This window comes from Corvus cornix, chromosome 26 (genome assembly GCF_000738735.6).
Source record: "Corvus cornix cornix isolate S_Up_H32 chromosome 26, ASM73873v5, whole genome shotgun sequence".
Taxonomy (NCBI): domain Eukaryota; kingdom Metazoa; phylum Chordata; class Aves; order Passeriformes; family Corvidae; genus Corvus; species Corvus cornix.
The window spans coordinates 4,322,841-4,349,781 of record NC_046354.1 but is presented as its reverse complement, the minus strand read 5'-3'; the positions used below and the strand labels follow the sequence as shown (position 1 = coordinate 4,349,781).

General features: G+C 49.4%; 1 protein-coding gene across 2 annotated transcripts; it reads left to right on the top strand.

The window, feature by feature from the left end:
• Window positions 1–1,920: 1,920 nt before the first annotated feature.
• Window positions 1,921–26,435, top strand: C26H6orf89 (chromosome 26 C6orf89 homolog). Of its 2 annotated transcripts, none has more exons than XM_039565346.1 (8): window positions 1,921–1,968; window positions 5,364–5,571; window positions 6,953–7,118; window positions 19,065–19,219; window positions 19,536–19,657; window positions 20,721–20,847; window positions 21,563–21,686; window positions 22,068–26,435. In XM_039565346.1, exons 2-8 carry the CDS (start codon window positions 5,383–5,385, stop codon window positions 22,151–22,153), a joined length of 969 nt encoding a protein of 322 aa, XP_039421280.1. In that variant the 5' UTR covers window positions 1,921–1,968; window positions 5,364–5,382; the 3' UTR covers window positions 22,154–26,435. The 2 variants fall into 2 exon arrangements, with proteins under 2 accessions (XP_039421280.1, XP_019144512.1); XM_019288967.3 differs by lacking the exon at window positions 1,921–1,968 and adding an exon at window positions 4,857–5,019.
• Window positions 26,436–26,941: the final 506 nt, after the last annotated feature.

Here is a 26,941-nt window from a genome sequence, read left to right as displayed (position 1 = left end):
GCTTTCAGTGCCCCAGCCACAGCATTTGGGTCTTGTCCAGGAGCATCTCCCAGAATTTCACCCCATTGGCCTGGAAAGGCAGGGAAATCAGGATGAGGAGACAATCCCACTCCCTGGGCTGGGATTGACAGGGCAGGAAATCCAAAACTGAGAAGAGGAAGTCCTTTTTCTTGCAATGTTTAATTCAGCTGCAGAACTCAGAGCTGCAGGAAGTTGTTGAGGCCGAGAACTTAAACAAGGCTGAAATTTAAACAAGGTTGCTCTAAAGGGACCTAGATCTTGTGGTCCAGTGGAACAGAGGGAGTGGAATGAGACGATCTTTAAGGTCCTTCCAACTCAAACCATTCCAGGATTCTATGAAAATGGATCAGAGAGATATCAAAACCACCCATCACACCCACAATCAAGAGCTGACTGAAAATATGTTTCATTGCAATTAAGGACCGAAGCTCATGTCTGAGAGTAGGATGAGGCTGAGACCCCTTGCTCTTGCATTCTCCCAAGCTTTTCATGCCAGGGGATCTCCTCTTGCCCCATCTCCAGCCCTTTACTCCTCAAAGCCTTTCCCACAATTTTTTTGGGGGTGTTAACTGTGTGCTCAGTGCTTGTAACTTGACCTGTGGGAATGGGCATCCATGTCCCCCATGGGGCTGGGGATAAGTGGGGTTCAAGGGGGCACTGTGTGGGTCTTCCAGGGGGTGCTGGAGGGTTTGGAGGGGGAGTGTGGGGTGGTACTGGGGACTAATGGGGTGCTGGGAGTTGGAGGGAGATGTTACAGATGCTGTGGGATGTGGCTGTGAAAGATTTTGGGGGCTCTGGGGGGTCTTGGGTGTGCTGTGGGCTCAGGAAGGTGCTGAGGGTTCATGCGGGTGCTGTGTGGGGTGTCTTAAGCTGCTGGTGGGGGCCTGGGGGCTCAGGTGTTTCCTGGGGGGGGTCTGTGAGTGATGTGGGATCAGGCAGGTGCTGGGGTGTGGGCTCAGATGAGTGCTGGGAAGAGTCTTAGGAGCCCTGAGATCTGATGATCCAGGGGAGGCTCAGGCTGGTCTGGGGGTTCAGGTGGGTGCTGGGGGGAGGTTGACGGTAATTATGGACTGAGACGGGTGCTGGAAAAGGTGGTCTCCATATTCTGGGGTGAAATGTGTGCAGGGAGTCTCAGTGGGATACTGGAGGTGCCAGTGGGGAGGGATGTGAGTGTTGGGGGTCTGTTGGGAGGTACTGGGGTGGTTGGGAGTCCTGAGGGATGTTTGGGGTACCGGGAGGCCCTTGGGCTGGCCTGGGTGTTGGGGGGGGTCCCGGGACAGTGTTGGGGGTCCCAGGGCAGTGTTGGGGTGTCCTGAGGAGTGCTTGGGGCAGCAGAAGGGTGGGTGTTGGTAGGGTCCCGGGGGGCGTTGAGGCCTCGGGCTGAGCAGGATGTTGGGAGTCCCGGGACAGTGTTGGGGATCCCGGAGCAGTGTTGGGCTCCCCAGGCGGTGTTGGGGATCCCGGGCGGTACTGTGGGCCGCGGGCGGTGTTGTGGGTGCTGGACAGTGTTCCCGGGCGGTGTTTGGGGTCCCCGGGCAGTGTTTCTCGGGCGGTGTTAGGGCTCCTCGGGAGGTGTTAGGGCTCCCCGGGCAGTGTTAGGGCTCCCCGGGCCGTGTTAGAGCTCCTCGGGAGCTGTTCCCGGGCGATGCGACGGCCCCAGCTCGGGCCGAGCCGTTGCGGAAGCCGGAAGCGGGGCCGGGCCCGCCCCGCCGCGGGAGGAGCCGGAGCCGGAGCCGGAGCCGGAGCCGGAGCCGGAGCCGGAGCCGGAGCCGGAGCCGGAGCCGGAGCCGGAGCCGGAGCCGGAGCCGGAGCCGGAGCCGGAGCCGCAGCCGCAGCCGCAGCCGGAGCGGGGCGGGCGGGGCCGCAGCCGGAGCGGGAGGAGCCGCAGCCGGAGCGGGAGGAGCCGCAGCCGGAGCGGGAGGAGCCGCCGGGCGGGACGCGAGCGGGGTGAGGCCCGCGGGCGGGGGTCGCGGGGGGCCCGGAGCGGGGCCACTCGCCCCGGGCTCGGCCTGGGGGGGCTCCCCGGCTTATGGAGGCCGGGGCCGGGGTGGGGGTTGGGGGTGTACTGCTGCAGTTTATTGATTTATTTTTAAGAATAACCTCCTGGCTGGGGCTCCTCTGCCTCAGAGGAACGCGGGCGAGGCCGTGGGGCTGTGGCCGGGTGAGGGTCCCTCCGGAGGGATTTCAGCGCAAGGCTGGGACCTGACCCCCGGGCAGGGTGAGGGAGGCGGCATTAAGGGTGTTAAAGCAGATGGGAATATATTTTTATATCTGTGCACATCATTATATGTTCACCAGCAAGGCGAAAGCTTTCCCTTTTAAAGACTCCTCCAGCAGCGTTTCTGTCTAAATATTTACCTTCTGAAGCCTTGGACTAACCACCCTGGGGTGTGTGGGCAGAACTGGGCACTTGGGTGCAAACCCTGCAGGCCAGGTGCCATCACTGTTTGTGGAGAGAGCTGCTGATTCCTCACAGTGTGGTGGAGTTCATTAAAAAGCCAGAATAACAGATGGGTTCCTCGTTTAAAGGCCTCTCTCTAAGGGGTTTGCAAGGGATGAGCCCTGCTCAGTGTGTGTGGTGGCAAAGAGGGTACAGTAGCCTGTTGTTATTGTTTTGTCGGTTGTATTGCAGGAATAGGAAGGAAAATAATGGGTTGTTATTTGTTTTTTAAGGCCTCATCTGTTCCCCAACAGTGTAGGAGCATAATGTAATGCCTTATTTCCTAGCTGGAGGATTGAGTTACCCTTGAATTTGTCAAGGAGCTGGATTGGGTTTTTAGTGTCTGTGATTTACAAAGGTTGTCTACAAAGGTGTTTGCTCAGAGTGGAGTGTAAATAGAGACGGGTGGGAGCTGGGATATATCTCAGCTGTTGTATCTCAGTAGGATTCTTCTGCTGTTTGGAAAAGGGGAAACCACCGTGTTTGACAGCATTTCTGTGGGGATGTTCGTCATAAGTGGTTCCAGGCAGATCATGCAAGCAGGAGAAGCTTGCTGAATCTGCTGGAATTCTGCACGGGGCAGCTTCACAGGGGAAAGCTTTGGCACTTGGGGGCCAGAGAACACTAGATAATCTTTCAGACCACTTAGCACACCAGTTATAGTGTCCAGGCAACTAGAGTAACCAGAAAAGCTGGAGGGGGGGAAAAAAGGGCCTTTAATATCCTGCAGATGTGCTGGCTCTTGCTTGTTCTATGAATCAGGGTATTGCATGAATGAGTTAGGAAAGCAGTGGCTTGTTTTTATCGTCACGTGCATGGCAGGTGCTTTACAGATGAGAAGAAAAAGTCCTTGTCTTGGAGAGGTTAATATGAGATATTATTGATCCAACCTGCTTTGCTTGCCCATGGGGCTGCTCAGGTGGCAAGATCTGGGACAAATATTTGCATGGAATGCAAGGAATGTCGGTAGAAGAGGGCCAGGAGCTAATTAATCTGGCAATGTAGTGCAGCATGTTCTCCGTTGCACACTCGGGGTTGGGTTGTAATTTGGCATTTTTACCTTTCTGGTGTTTCCGTGGCTGTGGCTAGAAATTTGGCACTAATGTTAATATAACATCTGACATTAACTGCTGGAGTTGAATGCTTAGGCAGCTGCTGACCAAACATATCGGGGTTATTTTTCAGCCAGATAATTTTCCTGATCTGATGCTCCATGTGACCACGTAAACAAGTGTGCAAGGGCAGAACAGGGATCTTGCAGGAAGAGGAGCAGTTGCTGAAGCTGGTAGTCCTGTGAAGCGTGGGGGTTTTTAAAATACACCCCAGTGTTGCATTAAAAAGAAGATATTAAAATTGCCATTGCTTGGGGTGTGACTTATAGGAGCCTGTGGTTTAGGGGGAGAGCTGTCGGCCAGTTCTTTACAGGCAGATCAGAGTCCAAAGCTGAACTTTATAATGTCTCTTGCTCAATCCATACATTACAGTTGTGGCTGATTTGTGCTGTGGGAGCAGCCAGAACAAATTACAGCTGAGCAAATCTGAGTTTAGGTGCCTTGTTACTCACGGCTGGTCAGGGTGTGCTCAGGTGAGCCAGCAGGTCTGTGCTGGGAGGTGTGTGCAGAGCCCTGTGAACAGTTAGAGTTCTCACAATGCAGTGGCAGAATTGTGGAGCACAGTGGAGAATTGGGTGGATTCGTGAGCTGGTTCCTGGGGCCAGGAAACTGTAGAGCAAAATGGGGACGGGAGCCTGATTGCCATTTTCAGCTGCGATTATCTGATTATCCATCGTGCTTCATGTGTTTTTATGTGGTGGTCCTTGGGCTGTGCTCTCAGGGCAGAGCACTGCCAAACTCTCTCCCAGCTGGCCTGGTTTGATCAGGTTAGTGTTACCCAGCTCAGAAACAGGAGGCAAAGCAAACCTTTAGAGATTCTTTCCCCCAGGCAGTGCCAGTGTATTTCCCAGGCGAAATCTCTCTTTTACATGAGAGATACGTGATTCTCACATTGGAAGTTTGTACCTTGGCCAGCAATTTCTTTGCATCTTTTCTTGAGCCCGTCAGCTGCTCTCCTAGAGGCCTTTGTGGCAGAGCAGGAGTGGTAGAGGAAATTTTTTTTTTTTTTTTTTTTTGGCAACTTAATGTTGATCTCTCATGGGTGTGTTCTTATAAGTGAGAAATAATTTGCTGTCAAATGCCATTTTGTCACCCAGCACAATGCAGTTCTTGCTGGGATATTTAGGTCTGTGGCATCTCTGACCTGCAGGCAGACTTGGAGAGGAAGGTGGGGGCTTTGTTCCTTGCAGAGCAGCTGCTCTCACGTTGCTGTTACTCAATAATCAGTTGGCCTGGACATTAGGTTGCGAAAATTTAAACACATTGTAAACTGCTGAACTTTGCCCCACACATTCTGCTTGTTTCTCTGTCCTGTCCCTATTGCTGACGGGGGATTTAATGAAAACAAATCTGGGTTAAAATAAGCGACTGAAATTACAGCGCGGGAGGGCTTAGCTGGGCTGCTGCGTGTGATGATCAGCTTTGTATTGTTGGCTTTTGTATTTGGTGAGCAATCGCTTTATGGGATGGATTCATTTGGAATAGATGAATAAATGGAGTTTCATTGATTTCTGGGAAGCTTTGTTCATTTACATAAGCTGCGAATCTCAGCCGGTTCTGCTCTTGTCAGGAAATTTCACGGCTTCTTTGAGTCGGCGGGAGATCCTGAACCAGCAGAGACTATTAGGAGTGCAGCTCAGTGTTGTGCTGTTGGCTGGGAACAGGTTTGCTCCAGAGGAGCCTTCCTTCTTTGCCGGGCACTGCCACATTCCTGGGATCGCTGTGCACACGCTGCTCTTGGGTTGTATGGCCGCAGTTGATTCCTGTTAACACACCCAACCTCTCCACAGGGATTTCTCCTCGGGGGCCATGGAGCTTTCAGCCAACGAGCTCAGCATCTATGACAAGCTCTCCGAGACCATTGATCTGGTGAGACAGACTGGCCACCAGTGTGGCATGTCAGAAAAAGCCATTGAGAAGTTTATCAAGCAACTCTTGGAAAGAAACGAACCCCAGAGGGGCCCTCCACGGTACCCTGTCTTAGTGGCTCTCTACAAGGTAAGATGACTTTTGTGCATGAACACAACATTTAAGGGTCAGGGTTCTCCTTTGCACCTGAGCTTTTTATTTCCCATTGCATTTTCTTGATGAATTTTCCAAAATCTTTGTTTAAAAAGATTTTGTGACTTTGTGACTGTGAAGTGTAGCTTCCTTCCTTCATGCCATGAGCTGCTTTGAGAACAGGAGATAGCTGACCAAGATTTGAAATTGCTCATGTGTGCTGTAGATTTACCATGTCAACACCTTCCTCTCCCATAAATTATTAAATAATGAGATTTGGATTGATTTTTCAGACTAAGATTCCTAGTGTTGGCATCCTGAGTGGAAATGTGGGAAGGAAAGACATTCTTGAAGTCCAGATTTGAGTAATGAAGTGAACATGGCTCTGTTTCTGACCCTGCCACAAACTTGTATATGTCTTTATTCTCCTTCTGGTCTATGAAATAAACCTATTATCATCATGCTTGATGGTAAAAAAATGTTTTAAAAGCCTTAACTAAAAGATTTTGTCAAAAGTTTCGCAAAGTGGGTGAAGGGATGCTATTATTAGGTAGGTTTGAGATCCCAGACTGGTTTGGGTTGGAAGAGATCTTAAAGATCATCTAGTTCCAAGTCCCTGCCATGGGCAGGGCACCTTCCACTAGACCAGATGTTTGCTACAAGTCTGAAAAGCTTCCCACTGACATAATGTTCAGTAATACTTTAGTGTCATCTTTACAAATCCATTGCAATGAGTTTTATTTGGAAAAAAATTCAAGCTCTCTTCCTCATGTCCTATAAAAAGCTGTAAAATGAGGCAGGAGAACAGGAAACTGCAAATTTGAACTTTCAGCTTCTGTTCTTGTTTTTGCTGTTGATTCAGTTTGACTTTGGCCGGGGGGAGAAATGCGTCATGTCATCTCTTTAAGGCTTATTTGGGATTCTGGTATGGAGGAGGGAGCTGGTGCCAACTCTGCCAAAGTGTTTCGAGGCTTGACGGATGTTTGCAAAAGCCACAGGGTTTTCCTTGTGTAAGAGGCATGGCAGGAGTGCAAGCTTTTATTTGATTAGGTAGGGAGGAAAAGGAACTATCTGTAGATAATCCTGATTGATCTCATGCTGGATTATTTGCAGTGCTAAAATACAGGAACAGAGTTGTTTGTGTGGCTTGGGTTTGAAGGCTGCTTAATTTCATCCTTGGACAGCCCTAATAATAAAACTGGGTGACAACTCTGTGTACATAAATAGCATTGCAGCTGAACGAGGAGACCCAGCAAAAGAGTGTTCATGTTGTGGTGCACAACCGCAGCCCTTTGATGGCAGCAGAAGGTGTGTCCCGCTCTGAGGACACCTCAGCTCCCTGCAGTGTGATTAATTCCATGCCTGTTTTCCCTCGCAGGGTCTGCTCACCCTGGGCTTGGTGTTGCTGACTGTTTACTTGGTGATCCAGCCCTACAACCCGCTGCCGCCCGAAGCGCCGCTCTCCAGAGCCCAGGCCTGGGGCTCCCTCGTTGGGCACATCCGGCTGCTGTCCCTGCCCATTGCCAAGAAGTACATGTTGGAGAGTAAGGAAATGATTTCCCTGCTGTAAATTAAGCCTAGCAAGAAATACCAACTTAAATACCAGCCACGCGAGTCACTTGAGCGTCTCCAGGGCACCACAAATGTGTTGCTGGCTTGGCATCATGGTTTTCTCTTTTCCTACCACTGTGCTTAAAAATAGTATCCTGAATTCTAGCTTCGCTAGGACTGAAGCATATTTTATCTCTAACTTGATAATTTTGTTCTTGCGTATTCTCTTTTCCTTGCTTTTAACGCCTTGGGTTTTTCTTCCACAAGAGTTCCATTTCCTCTAGAAGTCTTTGCACTTCTGAGAACCAGAACTGAGATGGCTCTGCTGGGGAAATGTCACCTTTGCTTATTTTTTCTGAGTAAGGCAAAACCAGTTCCTCAACCAAATCTTGATATCTGTGAGCAAAGTGTAAAAACCTCAACTTGTGGCCTGGTTTAAGGAAAATGAGTTTTTGCCTAGTGGCATATTGGGAAGGGCCTGGGGGATTGAGTGCTGCTGTGTTTATGTGGCATTAAGGGCAGTGTGTGTGTGAGGAAGTCAGATAAGGGCTCCCTGTGAGGTCATCCCATCATGGGAGAGGAACATCATGGATTTTCCTAGAATGGGATAATAGAAATGGAAAAGTTTGGCTATTTCTCATTCTTGGTCAATCATTTCCACTCACTTAGACTGGCAGGAGGGTGCAAGCCTGGGCTCTGCCTCTGCTCAAACACAAAGACTGTCAGTGATGATAAAGCTGTGAATTATTTTGAGCAGGGATATGGCACAATGTTGATGGTCTGGCAGGTCACTGTAAAAACAAACTTCTGTAGCTGTGCCCTCGTCAGGTTTATATTTAGCTTGGGCACCTCATTGTGTTGGAGTTGTCTCTGTTGGCTCTGACCTTCCTGTCAGAGCTAAAAAGGGCTCCCTGAAATGCCAGCACCATTTTGCATTCTCTCCCTCCCTCTTTTCCAGTGATGCTGGTATGGGATTTCTGTTGATTCCCGTTTGTATGGGTGGGACAGGGTATCCCCCATTGTTCCTCTTCTTCCTAAAAAACAAAGGTGAGGAGATGGCTCTGATAAGCACTTGACATTAGGAGCCTGCTTATCTACTGCATTCCAGCTTTTCCATGGGTGAACACCCCCCTGCTCCTGTATTGAGATGGAATCCAATGGGAATTTTAATGCTCATTTCACTTTTCACAAGGGCCAGGAGTGACAGGACAAGGGGGAATGGTCTAAATTTGAAGGAGTGCAGGTTGGATATTGGAAAGAAATTCTTCCCTGTGAGGGTGCTGAGGCCCTGGCACAAGTTGCCCAGAGCAGCTGTGGCTGCCCCATCCCTGGAAGTGTCCCAGGCCAGGCTGGACACGACTTGGAGCAACCTGGGGTAATGGAAGATGTCCCTGCCCATGGCAGAGGGTAAAGCAAGATTAATTTGAAGTTCCATTTAAGCTCAAACCAGTCTGGGATTCTATCATATTTGTTCAGATTTTGTCCAGAAGGTTGACGGGTTCTTCCTTCAGATACCACAGGGTCCCTTTGGATGAGAAGAGCCCAGGAAAGTTCCCTGGCACAGCAGGTTTGTAGGACAAGGGCTGCCTGAAACATGAGCATCTTCTTGTGAAGATAAGAGCAGGAGCAGTTCTAGCCTACCTTTGGAAAAAACAGCTGAATGATGAGGAGATGGGGAAACATCCAGAGGAACAGGTGAAACAGGAAGGATGGATGGTAGAGGAAGGATGTGGAGTTATTTAAATGCACATAAAATCCCTTATGCCTCCCTTAGTCCTGTAATTCTTCAGAAGCAATGAGCAATAGGGTGGGCAGCAATCCAGTTCTGGGTAAACGAGGAGAGGGGGGAGGCAGTTCCTGCTTGCTTTCCACAGTATTAGGTTGTGGTGGAAGCCACAGCATGTCCCAATTAACAGATTGACTGGGGTTGGTTGGAGTGACTTTGATCCTGCCTCAGCAAAAGGAACTGGACAAGACCCTGCCTATTTGAATGGGAAAGTGCAGCACCCAGCCTGAACCTTGGCTGGGTTCCTGTGGGAATCCCTCATGTCCTGGCTTCCCAGCAGGCAGCTGCGGCCACTGACGCTGTCCCAGTGACACTGGTGTCACCATCACAGCTTGCTGCTGAGAGGACACTGGTGAAGCCATCCAGCAGAGATCTGGAAGAGGGAATTCCATGGTGTGGGGCTGAGTGCTCTCCCGAACTCTTTCAGCCCTGCTCTGTGTGTTGTATTATTTTGCCCCTAATTTCGGCCTTGTGGTCTGCTGAAGGGAAGGGGTAAAGCTGCATCTTGTGTCCTGTTTGTTGATGAGAGTGTAAGTCCAGGAGGTCTTGCAGGCAAGTCTGGTGTTCTCTGATCACAGAATCCCAGGATAGTTCAGAAGTTCTTCCTCATGTTGAGGTGGAGCTCCTTGTGTTTTAGTTTGTGACCATTGCTCCTTGTCCTCTTGCTGGGCACCATGGAAAAGTCTGGCACATCCTCTTGGCATCCTTTGGAGATATTTATATGAGTTAATGAGATCCCTTCTGGGTGTCCTCTCTGAGAAGGGATGCTAGCACTGTGCCTGAGCAGCAGAGAAAACCACTAATGAAGGGACTCGACGTAGAGACTCCTCTTCCTTTCCCTACGTAGGTCCTGGTAGATGAAAATTTTGAGGGGGCTGAGGATGGAGCTTGGAGCTCTCTGTGCTCAGGCACCAGTTCAAAGCCAGCTCGGGCTGTTCCTGTTGAAAGCCACCTGTTGTCAGCTGGAGGCTGCTGTGGCCCACCGGCAGTGCTGGCAGACGTTGCTGTGGCGTGGGCGCACGGGTGGTCCTGCTCCTTCCTCTGTGCCTGGGCAGGCAGGGCCAGCCTGGGCTGTGCTGTCCCTCCTGAGCTTTGGAGCAGCTTTCCTGTGTCCGGGGTTGAGGTTGGAGCCCGGTCCCCTGGGAGGTGTGTGGGCTGAGCAGCCAAGTTTGTGTTGCAGAACAAGGGCAGCTCAGTTGCTGGATTTCCCCCGAGAGCCAAGAGCTCCAGTCAGAGTGGTGGTGAGGCTTTGGGAGGAGCAGGGGTGCAGGATGTGCTCCCCTCACCCTCCTGCTCATGGTGACTTGCCCTCCATCCTTGTTCCTTCCACCTAAGAGCCATGCTGTGGGTGACAAGGGCTGCCTGTCTGTCAGTGGCTGTGGGTGGACCTTTGAGCAGCCGAGGTGAGGAGCAACATCCACAAAACTCTCTTGCATTGTTTACAGGATTGAGTCCAAAGTAAATTTCCTTTTTGCCTGTCTCTGTGCTCTCTTGCTTGCTGATTTTTTCCTCCGGATCATTTCCCATATTAAACCTTATGTTCCCACCCTTTGTTCCTTGATAGCTGACTCTTAGACCCTTGGTTTTGGCATCTGTGCCTCTCTTCCAGCTGTTTTCCCAGGGCAAGGTCCCTGTGGTTGGGGAAAAGGTCTGTGGAAATGTGGATTGCATTTGCTCTTCCTGAGCTGGTGTTTATGCAGAGCTTGTGAAAGCCCCGGTGCTGGGTCATGTTGGCTGCTCTGGGCCTGCAGCTCTTGGCACATCAGCCCTTCAGTTATAACCCCAGAGAGGCAGTGGGCTGTCAGACCTCTGGGTCTATCTGCTGTAAGGAACACAGTGTGTTTTGATGGGCACATGGTTTAACTCAAGGCTATCTAATGCTGTTCCAGGGAAAAAGTAAGACCTGTGCATTCTGGATTAATTTCTGACATAGGCTGGGATGGACAAGTAATTCCCTCTGTGTTTCAGTTCTCTGGTGTGAAATAGGGGTATGAGTCCTTCCCTCTCTCCTACATGCATTAGGAAGTAACATATGAGCTCTCAAAGTCTGCAGTAAAGCCAAATGAAAAGGGGTTTTCTATTCTTTTAACAGAAATTTTAAAACCACAGTGCTGGTCACTACCTGATTTTTCTTGCCTTCACAGTTGTGTCATCCCTATAGCTTTGTTAATATCTAAAAATGGCTTTTGTTGTAAGCTGGTTGGTAACTGCTCTCTGCCAGCCACACAATGATGTGATGAGCTGCTCATTAAGCTGCACTCACATTAACTCATGTGTCTGCCCATGGTTAGTTCAGTCCTCGCAGCTCAAAAACCTCAGCAGAGCAGGTCTGTCAGTGGAGAACAGGCTGTGGCCCAGCAACGTGACAATTTGCACATTGTACTGGTAGCAGGGATTGTAATGACCTCAAGGAAAATCCAGCTTTGTTTACAATAATGACACTTGGTCCTGGCCACACGCATCCTGCACAGCCCAGAGTCAGCTGGGTCAGTAACTGCTCAGCACACCTGAAATCACACAAAAGCACACATGGATCTCAGTGCTGGAAAAGAGATCCTGTGCAAGTTACCCCCCAGCTTGGAGAAGAAGTGTTAAATACCCCTTTTTGCCTAGACCAGTAGGTCTAAAATCATGTTTACGGGTTTATATGTAATTATTGTAGAGAAAGGAGCCCAGCTGGAGGAGCAGTGTTTAGCAACACCTTGTAAATGGCCTGTCACTGTGTTACTAAAGCCTGCTGGGTGCCAGAGCTATTTGTGGGGATGGGTCACAGCAGGCTGGGTTACTGGGGGAGGACAGCAGCTGGTTACTGGGAGAGGGCAGCAGCCTCTGCCTCTTGGCTGGCCCACCTTGGGTTTAGCTGGAGGCTTGCCTTGGCACTTGGCCAGCTCCTGTCTCCTCTCTGATCTTAACCCTTTGCAGGCAAAACGCTTCTCCCTCTGCTTCTCTCACTCCGGCCTTGGAGTGTGTTTATCCTTGGCACAGCTCTGTGCAAAAGGGGAGCATCCAGCATGCCTGCCTTGCACGAGGACTTGCTGCTTCTTGAGAGCAGCATGGGCACCCAGGCATTCATCCAGCCTTTCCCTGTGGCTGAGCACCCAGGCATTCACCCAGCCTTTCTCTGGCTGAGCACCCAGGCATTCATCCAGCCTTTCCCCACTGGCTGAGCACCCAGGCATTCATCCAGCCTTTCTCTGGCTGAGCACCCAGGTATTCATCCAGCCTTTCCCCACTGGCTGAGCACCCAGGTGTTCATCCAGCCTTTCCCTGTGGCTGAGCACCCAGGTATTCATCCAGCCTTTCCCCATGGGCTTTGCAGCCCACACTGCGTCTGACCCTTGGGGCTCAGGGATTCCTGAGCCCAAGGAGCATGGGCCTGCTCTGAATGAAGGGTTGCACAATGAGGCTGCTTGGGAGGTAAGGCAGGATCTGATTTCTAACTTGTTGCCTCTCCTCTTGCTCTCAAAGGATGTTACTTTTTTTTTCCCTAAGCAAAGTTGAGCTGGTTTTTGCTCTTGTTTTTGTGTGTGTTCTTGTGCACCCGCTTTGAGGGCTGGAGCATTTGGACGTGGTTGTGGGTCACAGCATGTGCAGGGCTCCCTCCCATCACTGCACAGCTGCCAGTTTATCTGATCTTTTGTGTGTGTAAGCAACCCTTTTATGATATAACCTGAGAGCAACCAGCAGACATGTGTTGGCTCGTTCAAAGGGGAAAAAAAACGGCTGACTTTGCAGGGCAGGGTGGTGCCAAGCTGTTCATGCTCTCTGTTCCTTTGGCCTTGGTTCAACCAGTGGACTGTTTATTTGGGTTTGCTGGCAGGAAACTAGCCCCAAATCATTGTGGTGCTGTGGAACATAACTCTTCTTTTTACTTCTATATTGTGATGCCTCCAAAATTTCTTGTTTCCTCATTTGTAGAGTGAGTGAATTGTTGCTTTGGACTCGCTTTCCTGGGAAGAGAGTTTGCCATAGGTGGCTTCTTGCAGAGGCATTTAGCAGCCTAGCAGAGCCCTCTGTGCACTAGTGACACAGACATGTCAAACCTTTTACAGGCTGAGGCCACCATCAGGCAGGGAACAGCAGCTGGGAGGGATTTGTTTCCAAAGCTGTTCCTCTGAGGCAGATTGCTCATGCAGTGCAAGCTGTCAGCTGGGGCAGGTAACCAGAGGTGCAGCTGGAGTGGACTTCGGATGCTTTCCTGACAGCTTGGTCCCTGCCTTCCATTTTTGAGACTGGTAGGTGCAGATTTCTCCTGGAAATAATACTCTTTTACCCCAGTGGACTGTGAATTCCTCTTGGGCTCAGCGCAGCAGACTTGATTTCACAATGTCTGGTTGGATCAAAGTCATTTTTGTGCTTTGCTCGAGGTTGACTAATGATCCCTGGGCTGGTGGAGCAGCCGTTACCCATTAGTGAGATGAATGAGTAGTTCTTCAAGCTGTTGACTTCTACCCAGAACAACAATAAAGGGGTTCTTGATGGGTTTTTTGTAGCTGTTATTTTGTTCCTAGCTGTTCCTAAAAATGCTGTGAACCAAACTGGGAGGTACTTTCTTCTCGTGGCATAAATATATTCAGTATACCCAGGGCTACAATAAAAGTTCAGTATGAGGGAGGGGTGAGGATCTTGTGCAGAACAGGGACACTCTTTGGAGTATGTATTTAAAACCCCACTGTGATGCAGTCCTTAATCAGGACTTGCAGGCTGTAATTAATAATCCTCATGTTTCCTGCCTGACTTACTTAAGAACCCATCAGTTTAGCCTGACTTTGACATGACATTATAAATGATCGAATTAATTTTTAGCATAGTGAAGAATTTCAGCAAGATGGAGTTTGGGAAACATTGCTTGTGCAACAAAGTGCTCCAAATGCCTCTTCCAAACTGTGCCACCGGTGACTACAGAGCTTGGAATTTCCACATCTGTAAAGTAAGAATGATGGGATTTACCTGTGTCATAGATTGTGCATCATGAATTGATGCCTAAATTGCTCCGAGTTTTTAAATACTGTTTTAGCTTTCTGTAAAATCTGGGAAAGGGAGTGTGGTGATAAGCATATAGTATATCCTGCTGCAATGGCATAGCACAAGTTACAAGCTGTTTACTCAGGGAGTATCTGTGAGTCTGCAGTGGTCCCAAGGCAGCACGTGGCTGGTCACAGGAGGAAGAACAACCTGGCCTGAACGTTCTTTGGCTGTTGAAGCAATAACAGTAGGTTATGAGCTGCAGCTTCACTCTAAGGTTAAGGGCTAGACCTTGCAAATCCCTGCCCTTAAAATAACAGAAAACAGCACTGTAACATCCAGCATCTGGAAGCTGGATATTTCCAAGTGTGGAGAGCGCTGCAGCCCTAATCCTTCTGTGGGTTGGTAGTGATTGGACATCAGAGCACTGGGGGATCTTCATCATGGAATCATGGAATGGTTTGGGTTGGAAGGGACCTTAAAATTCATCTTGCTTTACCCCCTGCCATGGGCAGGGGCACCTTCCACTATCCCAGGGTGCTCCAAGCCCAGTCCAACCTGACCTTGAACACTTCCAGGGATGGGGCAGCCACAGCTGCTCTGGGCACCCTGTGCCAGGGCCTCCCCACCCTCACAGGGAAGAATTTCTTTCCAATATCCCATCTAACCCTGTCCACTGGCAGTGGAAGCCATTCCCCCTCATCCTGGCATTTCATCCCTTGTCCCAGATCTCTCTCCAGTGCTCTTGGATCTTCTTTAGGCACTGGAAGGGACTCTTCAGGTCTCCCCGAAACCTTCCCCTCTCCAGATGAACACACCCAGCTCTCCCAGCTTGGTTCCAGAGCAGAGGGGCTCCAGCCCTTGGAACATTTCCATGGCTTCCTTGGGACTCACTCCAGCAGCTCCACGTCCTTCTTGTGTTGGGGTCCCAGAGTGGAGGCAGCTCTGTGGTGGGGTCTCACCTAAGCGGGGCAAAGGGGCAAAATCCCCTTTTAATGGAACACCCAGGTTTATACAATGGACCTACAAGAAAGGACAAAGAAATGTTTGGGAAATATTCAGTGCACAGCCATTCCTGGGAACCCTGAGTTCATCCGAGGCTTGCTGAAGTTGCTTGAATATTCCTGGACTGGCCCCTGGTGAAGTATGTGGGGAATAGTCTTATCCTCAGAAAGAGGAATCTGGGATTTGGAACCAGCCTTTGCAGGTTGTGGAGCTGCTCAGTACATTAACCAGTTCTCTGGGGAGCTTCCTTCCAGTTACTGTGGGTGATGGCAGCAACAGCCCCTACGGACACAACACCTGGGGGGACTGGAAAGTCCTGGGGGGTCTTCCCTGGGACCAGACTTCCCTGTGCAGACCTGGCTGGCACTTGCCTGCTGGAGATTGCTTCAGCCTTGCAGTCCTGAGTGCTGGGGAGCAAACCAGCTTGGTGGGGAGCCAGCAAACTGCCTCAGCACCTGCAGTGCTGCAAGCAGGAGGTTTCGTGTTTTCAGCACTTTGCTAGGGTCAGAAGCAGCCCTTGGATCTGTGTCCTGCAGGAACAAAAGTTGCCCCTGCTAGAGGCTTCCCTTTGAACCTGCTGCACTGGCAGATTGATCCTGCGTTCTCCATATGGTCCCTAAAGAGAGCAGGGCTTGCTGAGATCCTGCTCTCAGATCCATGTGGGCAAGTTTCCATAAGTTAATTTGCTTTGCTGCAATGGGCAGAAGCAGGGCCAGGTCTTCTCAGGAACCTCTGAGCTTCCAATCTGATTATCCACACCCAGCATCTCTGGGGCTGTGCATGCACACCCCTCTCTAGTGCTGGGGGCAGCCAAAAATTTGGGAGATCCTCTATGAAAACATCCAAGAAGGGCAGGGCACTCATTTTAAATTGATGGTGACTTGAAAATTATTTTTCTGCATAGTGGAAAGTAGAGTCATAAACTCCTTGTAGCATTAATCATAGATGTGTTTTAAGGGAAGGTTGTTATCTCTTGGTCTGTGATGTGTTAGCAGCTGGAGGTCCCAGCCCTGGCTCTGCTAGGAGCTCTCCTGACACAGTGGAGAAGACAGCTCTTGTTCTGGAGAAATAATAACACATAAAAGGAAATATGAGGTGGTTATGGCCGATGGGGAACTGAAGTTCTGTTAAACAGACTGAAGGCTGCCTCTCGAAAAGGGGTGAGAAAGCGCAGAGAAGTTGGCCACACTTCTGTCGTGTAATGGATAGCTGGATGTGTCACTGCTACAGCTGCTCTCCTGCACTCCAGCTCCACAGGGATAATTGCCCACGCCCAGCACTTCAGCTTTTGGATGGGAGTGGATGGGACCATGGTGTGAGGGGTTGTGCTGGGATGAAAAGAGCATCTTCCATTTGCATCCCCGAGCAGCCGTGTGAGTGCACAGACAGCGTGCTTGACTTCCACCGGAACAATCCCCAGGGTGTCTGGCAGGCAGAGTGATAATGTAAAAGGAATGCAGGGAGGGTAAGGAGAGAAAATCAGCATCCTGGGTAAAATCCTGCCCTGGTCCCCAGTGGCAGTTGGCTCCTCAGTGCACCACCTCTCCTCCCGCCCTCCCTGGGAAGGGCAGGCACTGCCCGTACTTGTCATGCCAGTCACACACATGCTGGTGCACAGACTAACACCCTCCACAATAAATCTAAAAGATTAATTACTAGGGGAAAAAAAAAATCCCACAACCCCACTTGCAGCATTTAAAATGCGTCTCAACCAGTGCTCTGCTCTGGTTATTCATGGAGAAAAGAAATCACCTCCTGAATCGAGCAATTGAGAATGCAAATATCACTGCCTGCCTCAAAAGAGGAATCAAGGCTCTGTACTGTCAAGCTGATTAGCATCCTATTCCGTGGGGTACTGCCCTGAGCCCATAGGGAAAATCTGGGGACAACTGTGCTTAATGCTTAGGGATGAGGTTTCTGAGTTTTGCCCAGAGAGAAATTACAGTCTTGCTACGCCCCGTCTGATGACACACCATAGAGATGTTTTCTTGTTCTCTTCGTGGCGACTGCCCTTTCTCTGGTGAGATCTTTCAGCCTTTTGTTTCCTGTCACTGACCAGCTGTTTTTTGTGAGTTGAGTTTTTTTGTTGTTGTAAAATTGAAGCTTTCTACAGGCAGTGGAACAAAGATTTTCTTTTTTCTCTTGTGAGCAGGGAGGGAAAGTACGGCGGGGCAGTTTCTCATGGGAGTGGAACTTCTGCTTGCAAGAAGGATTTTACACTTTGTTTTGCCTTTTTTCCCCTTTCCCTGAAAGCAGCGTAGATGCACCGTCCAGAAAGACTAGGAATTATATCCCAATCCCTTTCAGTCCATATCCCAGCATTAGGGTGGGAAATGCAGCATTTGGGAGTTGGAAATACTCAGCAAGAAAGAAGCAAAATGAATCCCAGTCTGCTCCTTGTTGTTAGGTCCCAATGAACGTAAATTGTCTGCAATGTTCCTCGTTTTGCCTGTTGCAGATGTCAGAGGAGAAAATAAAACAGGAGCTCTCCTATGAAGTGCTGTTCATCCCTTCTTACCCTTGTGCAGGAGCGTGAGCATGGCTGGAAATCGCGGTGGCAGGAGCAGGCAGGTTGTGTGAGGTCTTTTTTCCCCTGAAAAGCTGCTGTGCATCCTTGTTTCCCAACTCGGTTTTTCAGCCAGACTTCACTCTTCTTTCTCCCCTTTGCCACCCCCTTCGTTTCCTGAGTTTGCCTGCAGCAGTGTCCGGGAGGCTTTGGAGCTGTTTTGACGTGTGCTGGCAGGGTGGGCCTGTCGTGAGGACAGATCCCCGGATGTTTCATGTGAGATGTGTCCCAGGCCTTGGGTTTTTTCCTGACCCACCCTGACAGATCAGGGCTGGGATGGGTTTGCTGCCACTGCCAGAGTTAAGCCTCTTCCATTGGATTAAGGCTGCAGAACCAGGGCTGTCACTACCACAAAATCTGTGTTTGAAGTGGAATTTCCATGAACCTCTCCCAATTCTCACAACCTCCTGCTGTATCTCCAAATATAAAATTAGCGTGTGGGGTATTTAGGCTGGATATCAGAGAGGGGTTCTTCCCCCAGAGGGTGCTGGGCCCTGACCAGGCTCCCCAGGGAATGGTCCTGGCCCTGAGGCTGCCAGAGCTCCAGGAGCGTTTGGACACCGCTCTCAGGCACAGGATGGGAGTTTGGGATGTCTCTGTGCAGGGCCAGGAGTTGGAATTTGATCTTTGTGTGGTTCTGTGATTCTGTAAATCAGAGCTATACCCTTTCAGTGTGGTGGCTGCTCTGCAGATCCTTTAGCAGAGAAATACATGGGGTGTTCAGCATTGTCCTGCTCATTCCCTGCTGCAACAAGTCCCTTCTCTTAATGTTTCTTTGTTTTTTTTGGGAGAGTTGTTAAGTTGGAGGAGGGAGGCTGGATATAGGCATCAAGTTGTGCTTTCATGTAAAAATTGAATTTTTGAAGATGTAAACATATGCAGTGTTCATTGTAGGCCAGTTCAGCTGATTGTGGTGTAACAACAATTTTTGGAATTTAAAGTGGATGTAGCTGTGGTCCAGGGGTTGCTCATGCTGGGACTTTTCTCCCCATTTCATCTTCAAGAAAGATGGGATGAATGAAAACAGCAGCAGCATGTCTTGGTGAAATCCCACATTCCCCAGCATCCTCTGCACATCAGAGACTGGGCAACCATTGCCTGGGACAACGTATTTCTAAATTAACACAGTGGTAAAGAGGAGGGTGGTGATTTCAGGTATATCCTAGCAGGGTTCATGACACCAGTGCTGACCTTGTGGAAATTACTCTTTCCAGCCTGGATCTTTTTTGGTTTACTGGGTGTTACCTCCTTGATAACACTTTTGGGTTGCTCTTTTGCTTATGGACTTGTTTCAGTTTAATTACGCTACATATGATGGTTGCCATCCTTCTGTTGCTCATGGAAGGGTAGCTGAGCCTATGTGCCTCATGTACAGAGAAGTGGAATTTCCATAAACTCTCCCATTTCTCACAACCTTCAGCTGTATCTCAAAAATGTGCTGGAAACATTCTCTCCAGTTCCCTGCCTGGTGAAGCTGCTTCTTTTGAGTTACAGCCATCAGAAACTATAAGAAATCTCAGTGTTTCACATTAGGGATAATGAGTTTATCACTGAATTTGTCTCCTTTCCATTCCATTTTTGGTCTTACTGAGCAGGTTTCCCTTGTTTCTTCCCCAGAATGCCAGGACTGGTGGGCAGCAGGTTGCAGACAGAACGCTTCCGCACTTCCCGCGAACTGCACAGTCTGTTCTGCTGTGAAAAGCCTTCAGATAGTGACAGACTTCAGAGAACTATCAGAAAAGCTCCAGAGGCATCAGCCTTTTCTAATCAAGGTAATGCAGGGATTTGTGAAGCTGGGTGATGAGTCCAGACTCTTGAACAGCACGAGCCCATAACCCCTGCCCAGTATTTTCACCCATGAACTCAAACTGCTCGTTCAGAACGTGTGTCTAAGAGGACATTTCACCCCGGTGTGAAGATGTGGGAGGAGAGAGCTCCCTGCATTGTTCCTCTGAGTAGTGATCTTTGTATTTGGACATTTAGCAATCTACGTGGCTGTTACTCTTGGATGTTTTCTAGTGGGAGGGAAGTGGGAGCAGGGTGCAACCCTGGGGGCACAGCTTTTATCTTTGTTTCATGTTCTTTAAGACAGGGCAGCATCTCTCCTATGAAGAACTGAAGCATTTTCAGTCCCAGGATCCAGAACTGGCAGAGGTTATAATAGAAGAAAATTCAGCTGAATTGTGGAGCTGCCCATTTTTCTTTCCCTGGTGAGTCAGACAAAACATGTGATGGATGGACACATCCTTTCTGCAGGGGTGCTCAGGCTCTGCCTGTGTGAACCACCAGTGCCTGCAAGTTGCACTTCAGCTGGAGGGAAGGAGAACAGGAGTGGGTTACAGGCTGCTTCTGTTTGCTGGCACTGATTTGTTTGAGGACAAGACTTCTGCACTAAAAAATGGAGAGCTGTGGCTTGGTCTCCAGGTATTGCTCCCCTTACAAGATAAAATTATCACAGTGGCTGCCTGGTCCTGCTCTTCAGGCTGTAAATCATCTGGGCTGTGATCTGATCACCTGAGGTAACTGGTTCACATTTCTATCGCCTCTCTCTGCTCAGTGGAAATCCTCCACCACTGGTGCTGACTGAGAAGAGATGCCATGACTTCTGCAGACACTGAGAAGTAATGGAAAGTCAAGGAATCCTGCAATTTGTGTTTGGTCTTGTGCAGAAAATATGGCCAGCACTAATCGTGCCCCTGTTAACCAAAAGCAGTTTGCCAAAGCCTTTAAGTGTGAACAAGACATGTGAACAACTCAGAGCTCTCTAAGGTCTCAACTGGTAGAGGGATGGTCAGGGTACTGAAGAATTAATTATGTCAGGCCCCTAGACAGGGATGTAAAAATACCAAGTCCCACCTGGACTTTTCCAGTTACATTTCCTGGTCTAGAGAACAGCCTTGGATCCCCCTGCCTCGCCATGTGGTTTCAGTTATGGCTGTGTCCGATGCCACCTCTCTGCATCTTTTGTAATGAATGGATCTGGTCAATGACTTGGATGATTTTAAGCGAAAAGGGGAGGGAAATTAAGTTTAGATATCCATCAGGATATGTTTGTTCCCTCTTTACATGGTCCTGGTGCAGGAGCCCAGAGGAAAGCAGGAAGGAGCACACGTTAATAGGCTGAGGTTGAATTTTGCTCCTGCCTCCCAGGGCTAGTCTGTCATGCTGTTTATCAAGCATGAACGTTTGGGAAGAATTTTATCTGGAAAGTAGCTTTTAAATGCAAACATTATCATTGTATGGTAATTCTTTAATATGGGTTGGTTTGTTTAGGAACAAGCCTGTGAATAAATCTCGGATTCTGCAGGAATTTTTCCCCCCTTCCTCTTTGCTGTCCTTCCCCAAGACAGTGTCCCTGGAGAGCTGCTTCCTCATCCGGCATCCAGATTTGGGGAATAAGGTGAGAAATTCATTCCAGAGACCTTTTCCTGTCTATGAGCTGTCTCCCAGCAGCTCTGAGTTTTTGTGGGATTTGCAGGGTATTTTTAGCTGATACAATCCTGAAAAGGAGCATTTGGGGTTGTATCAGTTCTGTTCACCCCTATGGAAAGTGGCGTCTCAAGGTGTCTGTGCCTCCCAGCAGTTGTGTCTAGTTTGGGGAGGGAGATACCCTGTGCTCACCTCCCTTGGCAGCTGGAGACGTCACAGAATCAGAGGATAAATTCCAGAATAGTTTGGGTTGGAAGGGACTTTAAGGATCATCTCATTCCATCACCCCTTGCCTGCTTCATTCATGTGTCTGGCCTTGCTCTATAGCTGGGTGAGGTCTTTTTGTGCATAGTTGGGCAGAATTCATTTAAGAGTTGCATTTTAGGAGTTCCTGGCAGTGAGTCTCACTCATTCTGAGACACTTCAGGCTTCTGGCCTGATCTTCTCCTCTATGTTTTCCTGAGTTTTGAGGATGTGCAGGGCCTGCCTTGCCTTGGAGGAGAGGAGAACCCTTGCATGCAGCTGACCTCAGCTGTGATTCTGTGATCTGCTAGTAACTGGGGGAGCAGCAAACGTGTTGTTTGCTCTGTCTCACCTGCCTGCAGGGCAGTGACTTGTCCCTACTTCAGGCAGACAGAGCCAAGGAAAGCTGGCCAGGCTTTTGAAATCCTCTCCTCCCATCCTAGAGCTACAGCCTGCACAGCCTCTTTGCTGTTGGAAGTGGGCAGCTCACCCTGACTGTTGCACCTCTGGACACGTGCAGAGGACACTGTGAGATGTTCAAGGTGGAGCTGGAAGCTGGGGATTTGGGTAAGTACCAGAGTGGGGTGTGCAGGGACTGGGAGAGCCCTTGGAATCAGGAGACTGCTTCCAGCTGGGTATTTTCTGTCTGACACCTAGGATGGTGGTTTGTGCCTTTGTCACCTCCAGACTGGTGTGTGCCTGCTTGTCACAGCACAGGGAGTGATCCTTTTGGACTGGGAGTTTGTGGCCTGGAACACCAACACTGGGATACCAGGAGATGCTCAAAGCTGAGCAGTGTGGGTACACAATGGGTATTACAAACCCAGTGCCCACTGAGGGAAGTGTCTTTCCAAAGAGCTCCAGCATGACCACATCCCTTCGTGGGAAATGGGAGCACTCACTAAGGGTGGACTCATCTAACAGAGCCTCTCCATTGCCTCTTCCCAGGTTATGCCAGTGCAGACCACTGGACAATGAGCTTCATGGCCAGAGGGACAGAGCCAGCGGTGATTTGTGATGGAGCTGCCAGCTAAGGATGGTGGGGTGGGAAAACAGAGCTGTTCCCAGGAGAAGAAGACTTTCAGCTTTGAAGCCAAGGCAACATCTTGAGAGGAGTGAGCCGGGGCAACTGGGGCAGGCAGCTTTGCCACCCTGCATGTTTACAGTGTTGAAAAATGACTATTTTCCTGACCCTTGAGGTAATTCTTTGCCTTTCCTCAAATGTATTTTGGGAGAAGCTCAAGCTATTTATGACCCTCCCTGTCCCCTCAGGTAAGCCCTGGGTTTGCAGCAAAGGGTTTTCTTTCCAGGAGCAGCAGATGGATTTCTCAGGATGAGATTCACCTTGTGTTCTTTGTGGATTATGGCACTTCTGAAACTTCCTGGGGGGTTTGGGAGTGGATGGGGTGTGTGACATTTCTGTGTACATTCCTCCTGAGGAGGAAGCTTTGAGCCTGTGTAGTCAGGCCAGTTCTATAAAGGGAATGAATTGGTGATGTGTCCCAGCTCTCCCTCACGTCCGCAGCTGTGTGAGCCCTGCAGAGCTGATCTGCTCCTGCTCCTGGGCCAGGGAGAGCCTTGAGCCTGAGGGCAGAAACTCTCACTCACTGCATCCTTCTTGTACCAAAAGAATCCCTTCAGACCTCTCAGTGTTGTGATCACCCTTCTGCAGCTCTCTATCAGCAGGTTGTGAGTGAGTCAAATGATAATTGTGCTTTTCTTCACCTCTACTTCCTTTCCTGCAAAAACACCGACACACACATCAGTGGTGCTGGCAGTGCAGGAATTCTGGCTGGAGCTGGGGCTGGGAGCAGAGCGGCTCTGTCCAGCTTTCACCTCAGCCACCAAGGGAGCCCAGCCCGTGGTACCTCTGGGAGCACCTGAAGCTCCCTCTTCCCTGGCATATTTTTGCATTGACTCCTTCCAGATCTGGAACTCTGTCTTCAGAATGAACGTTGGTTTTTCCTGGGTCCTTTCCAAGCTGCCTTTGCGTGTTTCCTGCTGCTGGAGCAGTGCTGTCTCCAGTGCCCTGAGAGAGGCTCAGGTTCGGTGTTTGCAGGCTGCGGATGCTCCGGTCCCTTCCAAGTCTGATCCTTTGGGTCTGATCCCGCTGCTGAAGATCACTTACAGATGTGTCTGGCTGAACTCATAGGCCAGGGCTGGAGTTCAGGACATACTCTCACACTTGTTAATATGGAGTTGGGAGGGGTTTTGGTTGTTAGTGAGTTAACTCTGTTCTCAGGAGCAAGAGCCTTTTTCTCTGTAAATATTTTAGGTACGTGTAAAATGACAGATTGGGAAAATGTCTGTCCAGCCTTTGTTTTTGAGGAGAATGGGAGCAAGCATCGTGTTAATGTGATTAGGGGCTGACAAAAGCTGCCAAGTGGGATGACCACGTCTGGCTCCTGTACAAGGATAAGGCAGCGGACAGTTCCTGCTCCAAAGAATTTAGTCTGAGGCCTTGACACTACAATCATTTCTATGCATATCCCTTGTTTTTCTCCTGTCAAAACAATGAGAACAAGCCCAGCACCTGTGTCAGTCTGTGCATGGCCCTTGGTGCTGGACGCACACCAGATCTAGTAGAACCAAAGGGGGAGAGTCTGGCTCTCTCAGGATAGAAAAGGACTAATATAATTTGTTACAAAATATTAAAGGGAATTGGACTAATAAAACTTCCATTAGTATTCTCACTACTTGGAGTGTATTTCACACTCATGACACTACATGGAGTCTTGTACATGCCAAGACACACACACACACCACCCCTCTCCCTCCTCTTAAAGCCTGGGTCTTAGTTAATGGAAACTTGGGAGTTCAGTGATGGCAGAATTAGGGCCTCATTAGTGGCAGTTGCTATTTACACTTTGGCAGCTTCTCAAATCAAATTCAAAGGCTGACAAGGCTACTTCACCTCTTACTGGTTTTGTATCTGACCCATTTTTTAAAGCATTTGCTCAGAGATGCTGCTGGAGCCATTCTTGCTGAGATTGCGGCGGTTCGGTGACACTGTCACTGCTAAGTGTCCTTGACTGTAACTTGTAAAAGAGCTGCGGAGACAATTCCCAAGTGTCTGTGAAATGCCTGGATTTTGAGAGTCACACTTAAGCTATTGTGGCTGTCTGGCTCTTTCGGGAAGAAGCAGAGAAAATGGATCTATTTACAGTTGCTGTTTGGACTGGGGGGAGGAGGGGGAGGAAAGGGCAGGTTTGTGCCTGTTTAGCAGAAGTGTTCTCACATAGTGCTTCTCCCTTCCTCAAAGAGTTGCAGCTGGTTGGACAGGAGCTGGTGAGCCTGGCCTGTTTGCAGAGCAGCCTTCCAAGTGCACTTTATGGGCTCTGCATAAGTTTCCAGCTCTGTCTCAGCGATACATTGCATATATCCCAGCCTCGCTCCCTTTGGAGTTTACATCATTTGTTTTTAAGCTCTGGTATATTTTCTCTTCCTTTTCCAAAAGCTGTAAGGAATTAGCTGCTAAACTAAAACAGGAGGGCAGTTCTCCTGCTGATAAAGAGCCGATTTTGGCCGGAGTGCGGAGCCCTGGTCTGCAGCACAGCTTCCAGAGCAGCTCCTGTCTCCAGCTGCCAGAGGAGTGGTGCTCACACCTTCCACATCCCAGGGTGGGTGAGGAGCCACAGTGGGAAACCTGGAGGTGAGGCCACAGTGGCAAAACTAGCATGGCCAAAGGGAGGTTTTGATACCTTACCTGCAATTAAGCCCAGGTCATCTTCCACATGCAGAGCTCCAGCTTCACAGAGTCCCTGGAAAGGCTGCAGGACTTCCCTAGAGAATCTGCCGAGGTGGACCTGGGGGGAATGGGGCTGTTCCTGCAGTTATTGAGGTATCATAGTGACAGCCATGATCAGATGAGTCACGGAGGGGGTGTCCCACTGTGGTTTCCCTCACTTCCCCTTTGGCACTCTCTGTGCTGGTTTGGACAATCTCCCACTCCCACCCTGCCCAGCTCACACAGGTTCCCGGTCAACACATTTTAAAGTTCCTTTGTGTGCTTCAGAGCTTGTTGCCTGTGAGCTGGGAGATGGAGTCCTCCCCACCCCACATCCCAAAGGCTGCAAAGCTGCTCTGAAATCACACCAGAAATCGGTACTACCCACGAGCAGGCAGACGTGAGGAGGGGTCACCTCTGCACTTGCCAGGCTGGAAGGACGGGCTGTCCCCGTCAGCTGGGCGGGAGGATCGTGGTTTAAAGCTGCTCCCCAAAGCAGGGGTCACTGACCGGTGCTGTCAGTCAGTCCTGAACTCAGGGTAACTGAAAGGAGGAGAAAGGATTATTATGATTTACTTCAGTACCAGGAAATCAGCAGCCCCCACGGGAGCCAAGCTGACAGTTTCTATTGATTTTTTTTTTGCTTTCTTTGTTCCTTTTCTTCTTTTCCCTGCCCACTGTTATTGCACACATTGATTCCCCCGAGGGGTCCCTTTGCAAGGCCCTGGAGAGCTTTGAGTCAGATTTCCCGTGAGTCTCTAGACTTCAGCTTCTCCCACCAGGCCTGTTTTTGCAATGTTCTGGAGGAGAAGCTGGTTTGTCTGGGCTGGATCAAAGCACCTCCCTTCCCTCATGGCCTCCCAGCTCCAGCAGCAGCAGCAGGAGGAGGTGAGGAGCAGGAGAGCACCTCATGGTAGAGATGTGAGCTCTGTAAACACCAGTGTCCCTGAAAGGGGATCCTCCTGCCTTGAAACCCTCTCGTTCATCACAGTGATGCTGCTCCAGGAGGGAAGTTTCCACACACCCCAATCCCAATCGTGGCCCCCAAGAGAACTGAACACTTCCTGGGGTGAGGCCGTTCCAGTGGGTGCACAAAGCTTTTGCTTCCTGCAAACCAAACTTTCTCCTCTCGGTAAATTTTATAGGTAGAACTCGATATCCTCCTCTTCAGGAACCTCCTCCTTGTAAAGAGCAGATTTAGTGTCCTGCTGAGTTAGACAAGAGAGATGCTGGACTTCCCTTTGCTTTGGAGATTCAGACAAATGGCAGGTGATTTATTTTTAGCATTATCTCTTTGTCTTGGGGAGGGGAGCCACATTCTAAAGGCTCAGGGGTGCTGGGAAGTAAAGCTATATATGCATAAAGACTGTTTCAATGCTGAACACTAAATTCAGTGGTGGATTAAAAAAAAAAAGAATGTAAATATGCACTTAATGCAGAATTTTATGGATGGTCCTAATTTAATATATTGCAAACTTTGTAAATACTTGGGAAAAGCCTGTAAAGTGTGTAAATAAATAAGATTTGTATGTAAGAAGAATAAAAAAGTTTTTACTTTTTGCAATTAAATACAAGTGTTAATGACCCTTTTCCCTTTTCCTGATTTTTATTTTCATGTTGCATGTCAGCTATTTGAGGGGTTAATTAACCTTTCTTAGGGCAATTTTTCTAAGGGAAGTGTAATTTTAAAAGAAAAGTCAGAACACTTTTGTTAGAAAAATGTCATAAGAAACAGCTTGTGAAAAAGGAGAACTTTGGAGAATGTTCTGTGGGTTTTAGCCTGGTTCTCTGAACAAAGTTGATGCAACAGCTCTGCCTGTCCCTTCTTTCTTTTCTTCCCGGTAACAATCTCCATCTTTCCTTCACAATTCAGTTGATTTCAGCCAAACTTTGAGGCGTGGAAGATGATAAACTCCTCCAGAACTCATAAATCCGGGCGAGTAGGGAAAAGAGAGAGATCCCGTTACTCCCACACCAGTGCAGGAGCCTTGTTAGACACGGCCAGCCCCGCTGGAGCCCCTCGAGATGTGAGTCAGTAGAGCCCAGGCTTGGTCACTTCTGTGCTGCAGAGTGGGGCCTCTCTGGAGCCACCAGC

What these genes read in the sequence shown, in the direction of transcription:
- C26H6orf89 (XM_039565346.1), top strand. Translation starts at nt 5,383, where the DNA reads ATGGAGCTTTCAGCCAACGAGCTCAGCATCTATGACAAGCTCTCCGAG. An exon ending in CAAGAAGTACATGTTGGAGA is followed by an intron (nt 7,119 to 19,064) that starts GTAAGGAAATGA and finishes TTTCTTCCCCAG; the next exon opens with AATGCCAGGACTGGTGGGCA. An exon ending in ATCCAGATTTGGGGAATAAG is followed by an intron (nt 20,848 to 21,562) that starts GTGAGAAATTCA and finishes CTCCCATCCTAG; the next exon opens with AGCTACAGCCTGCACAGCCT.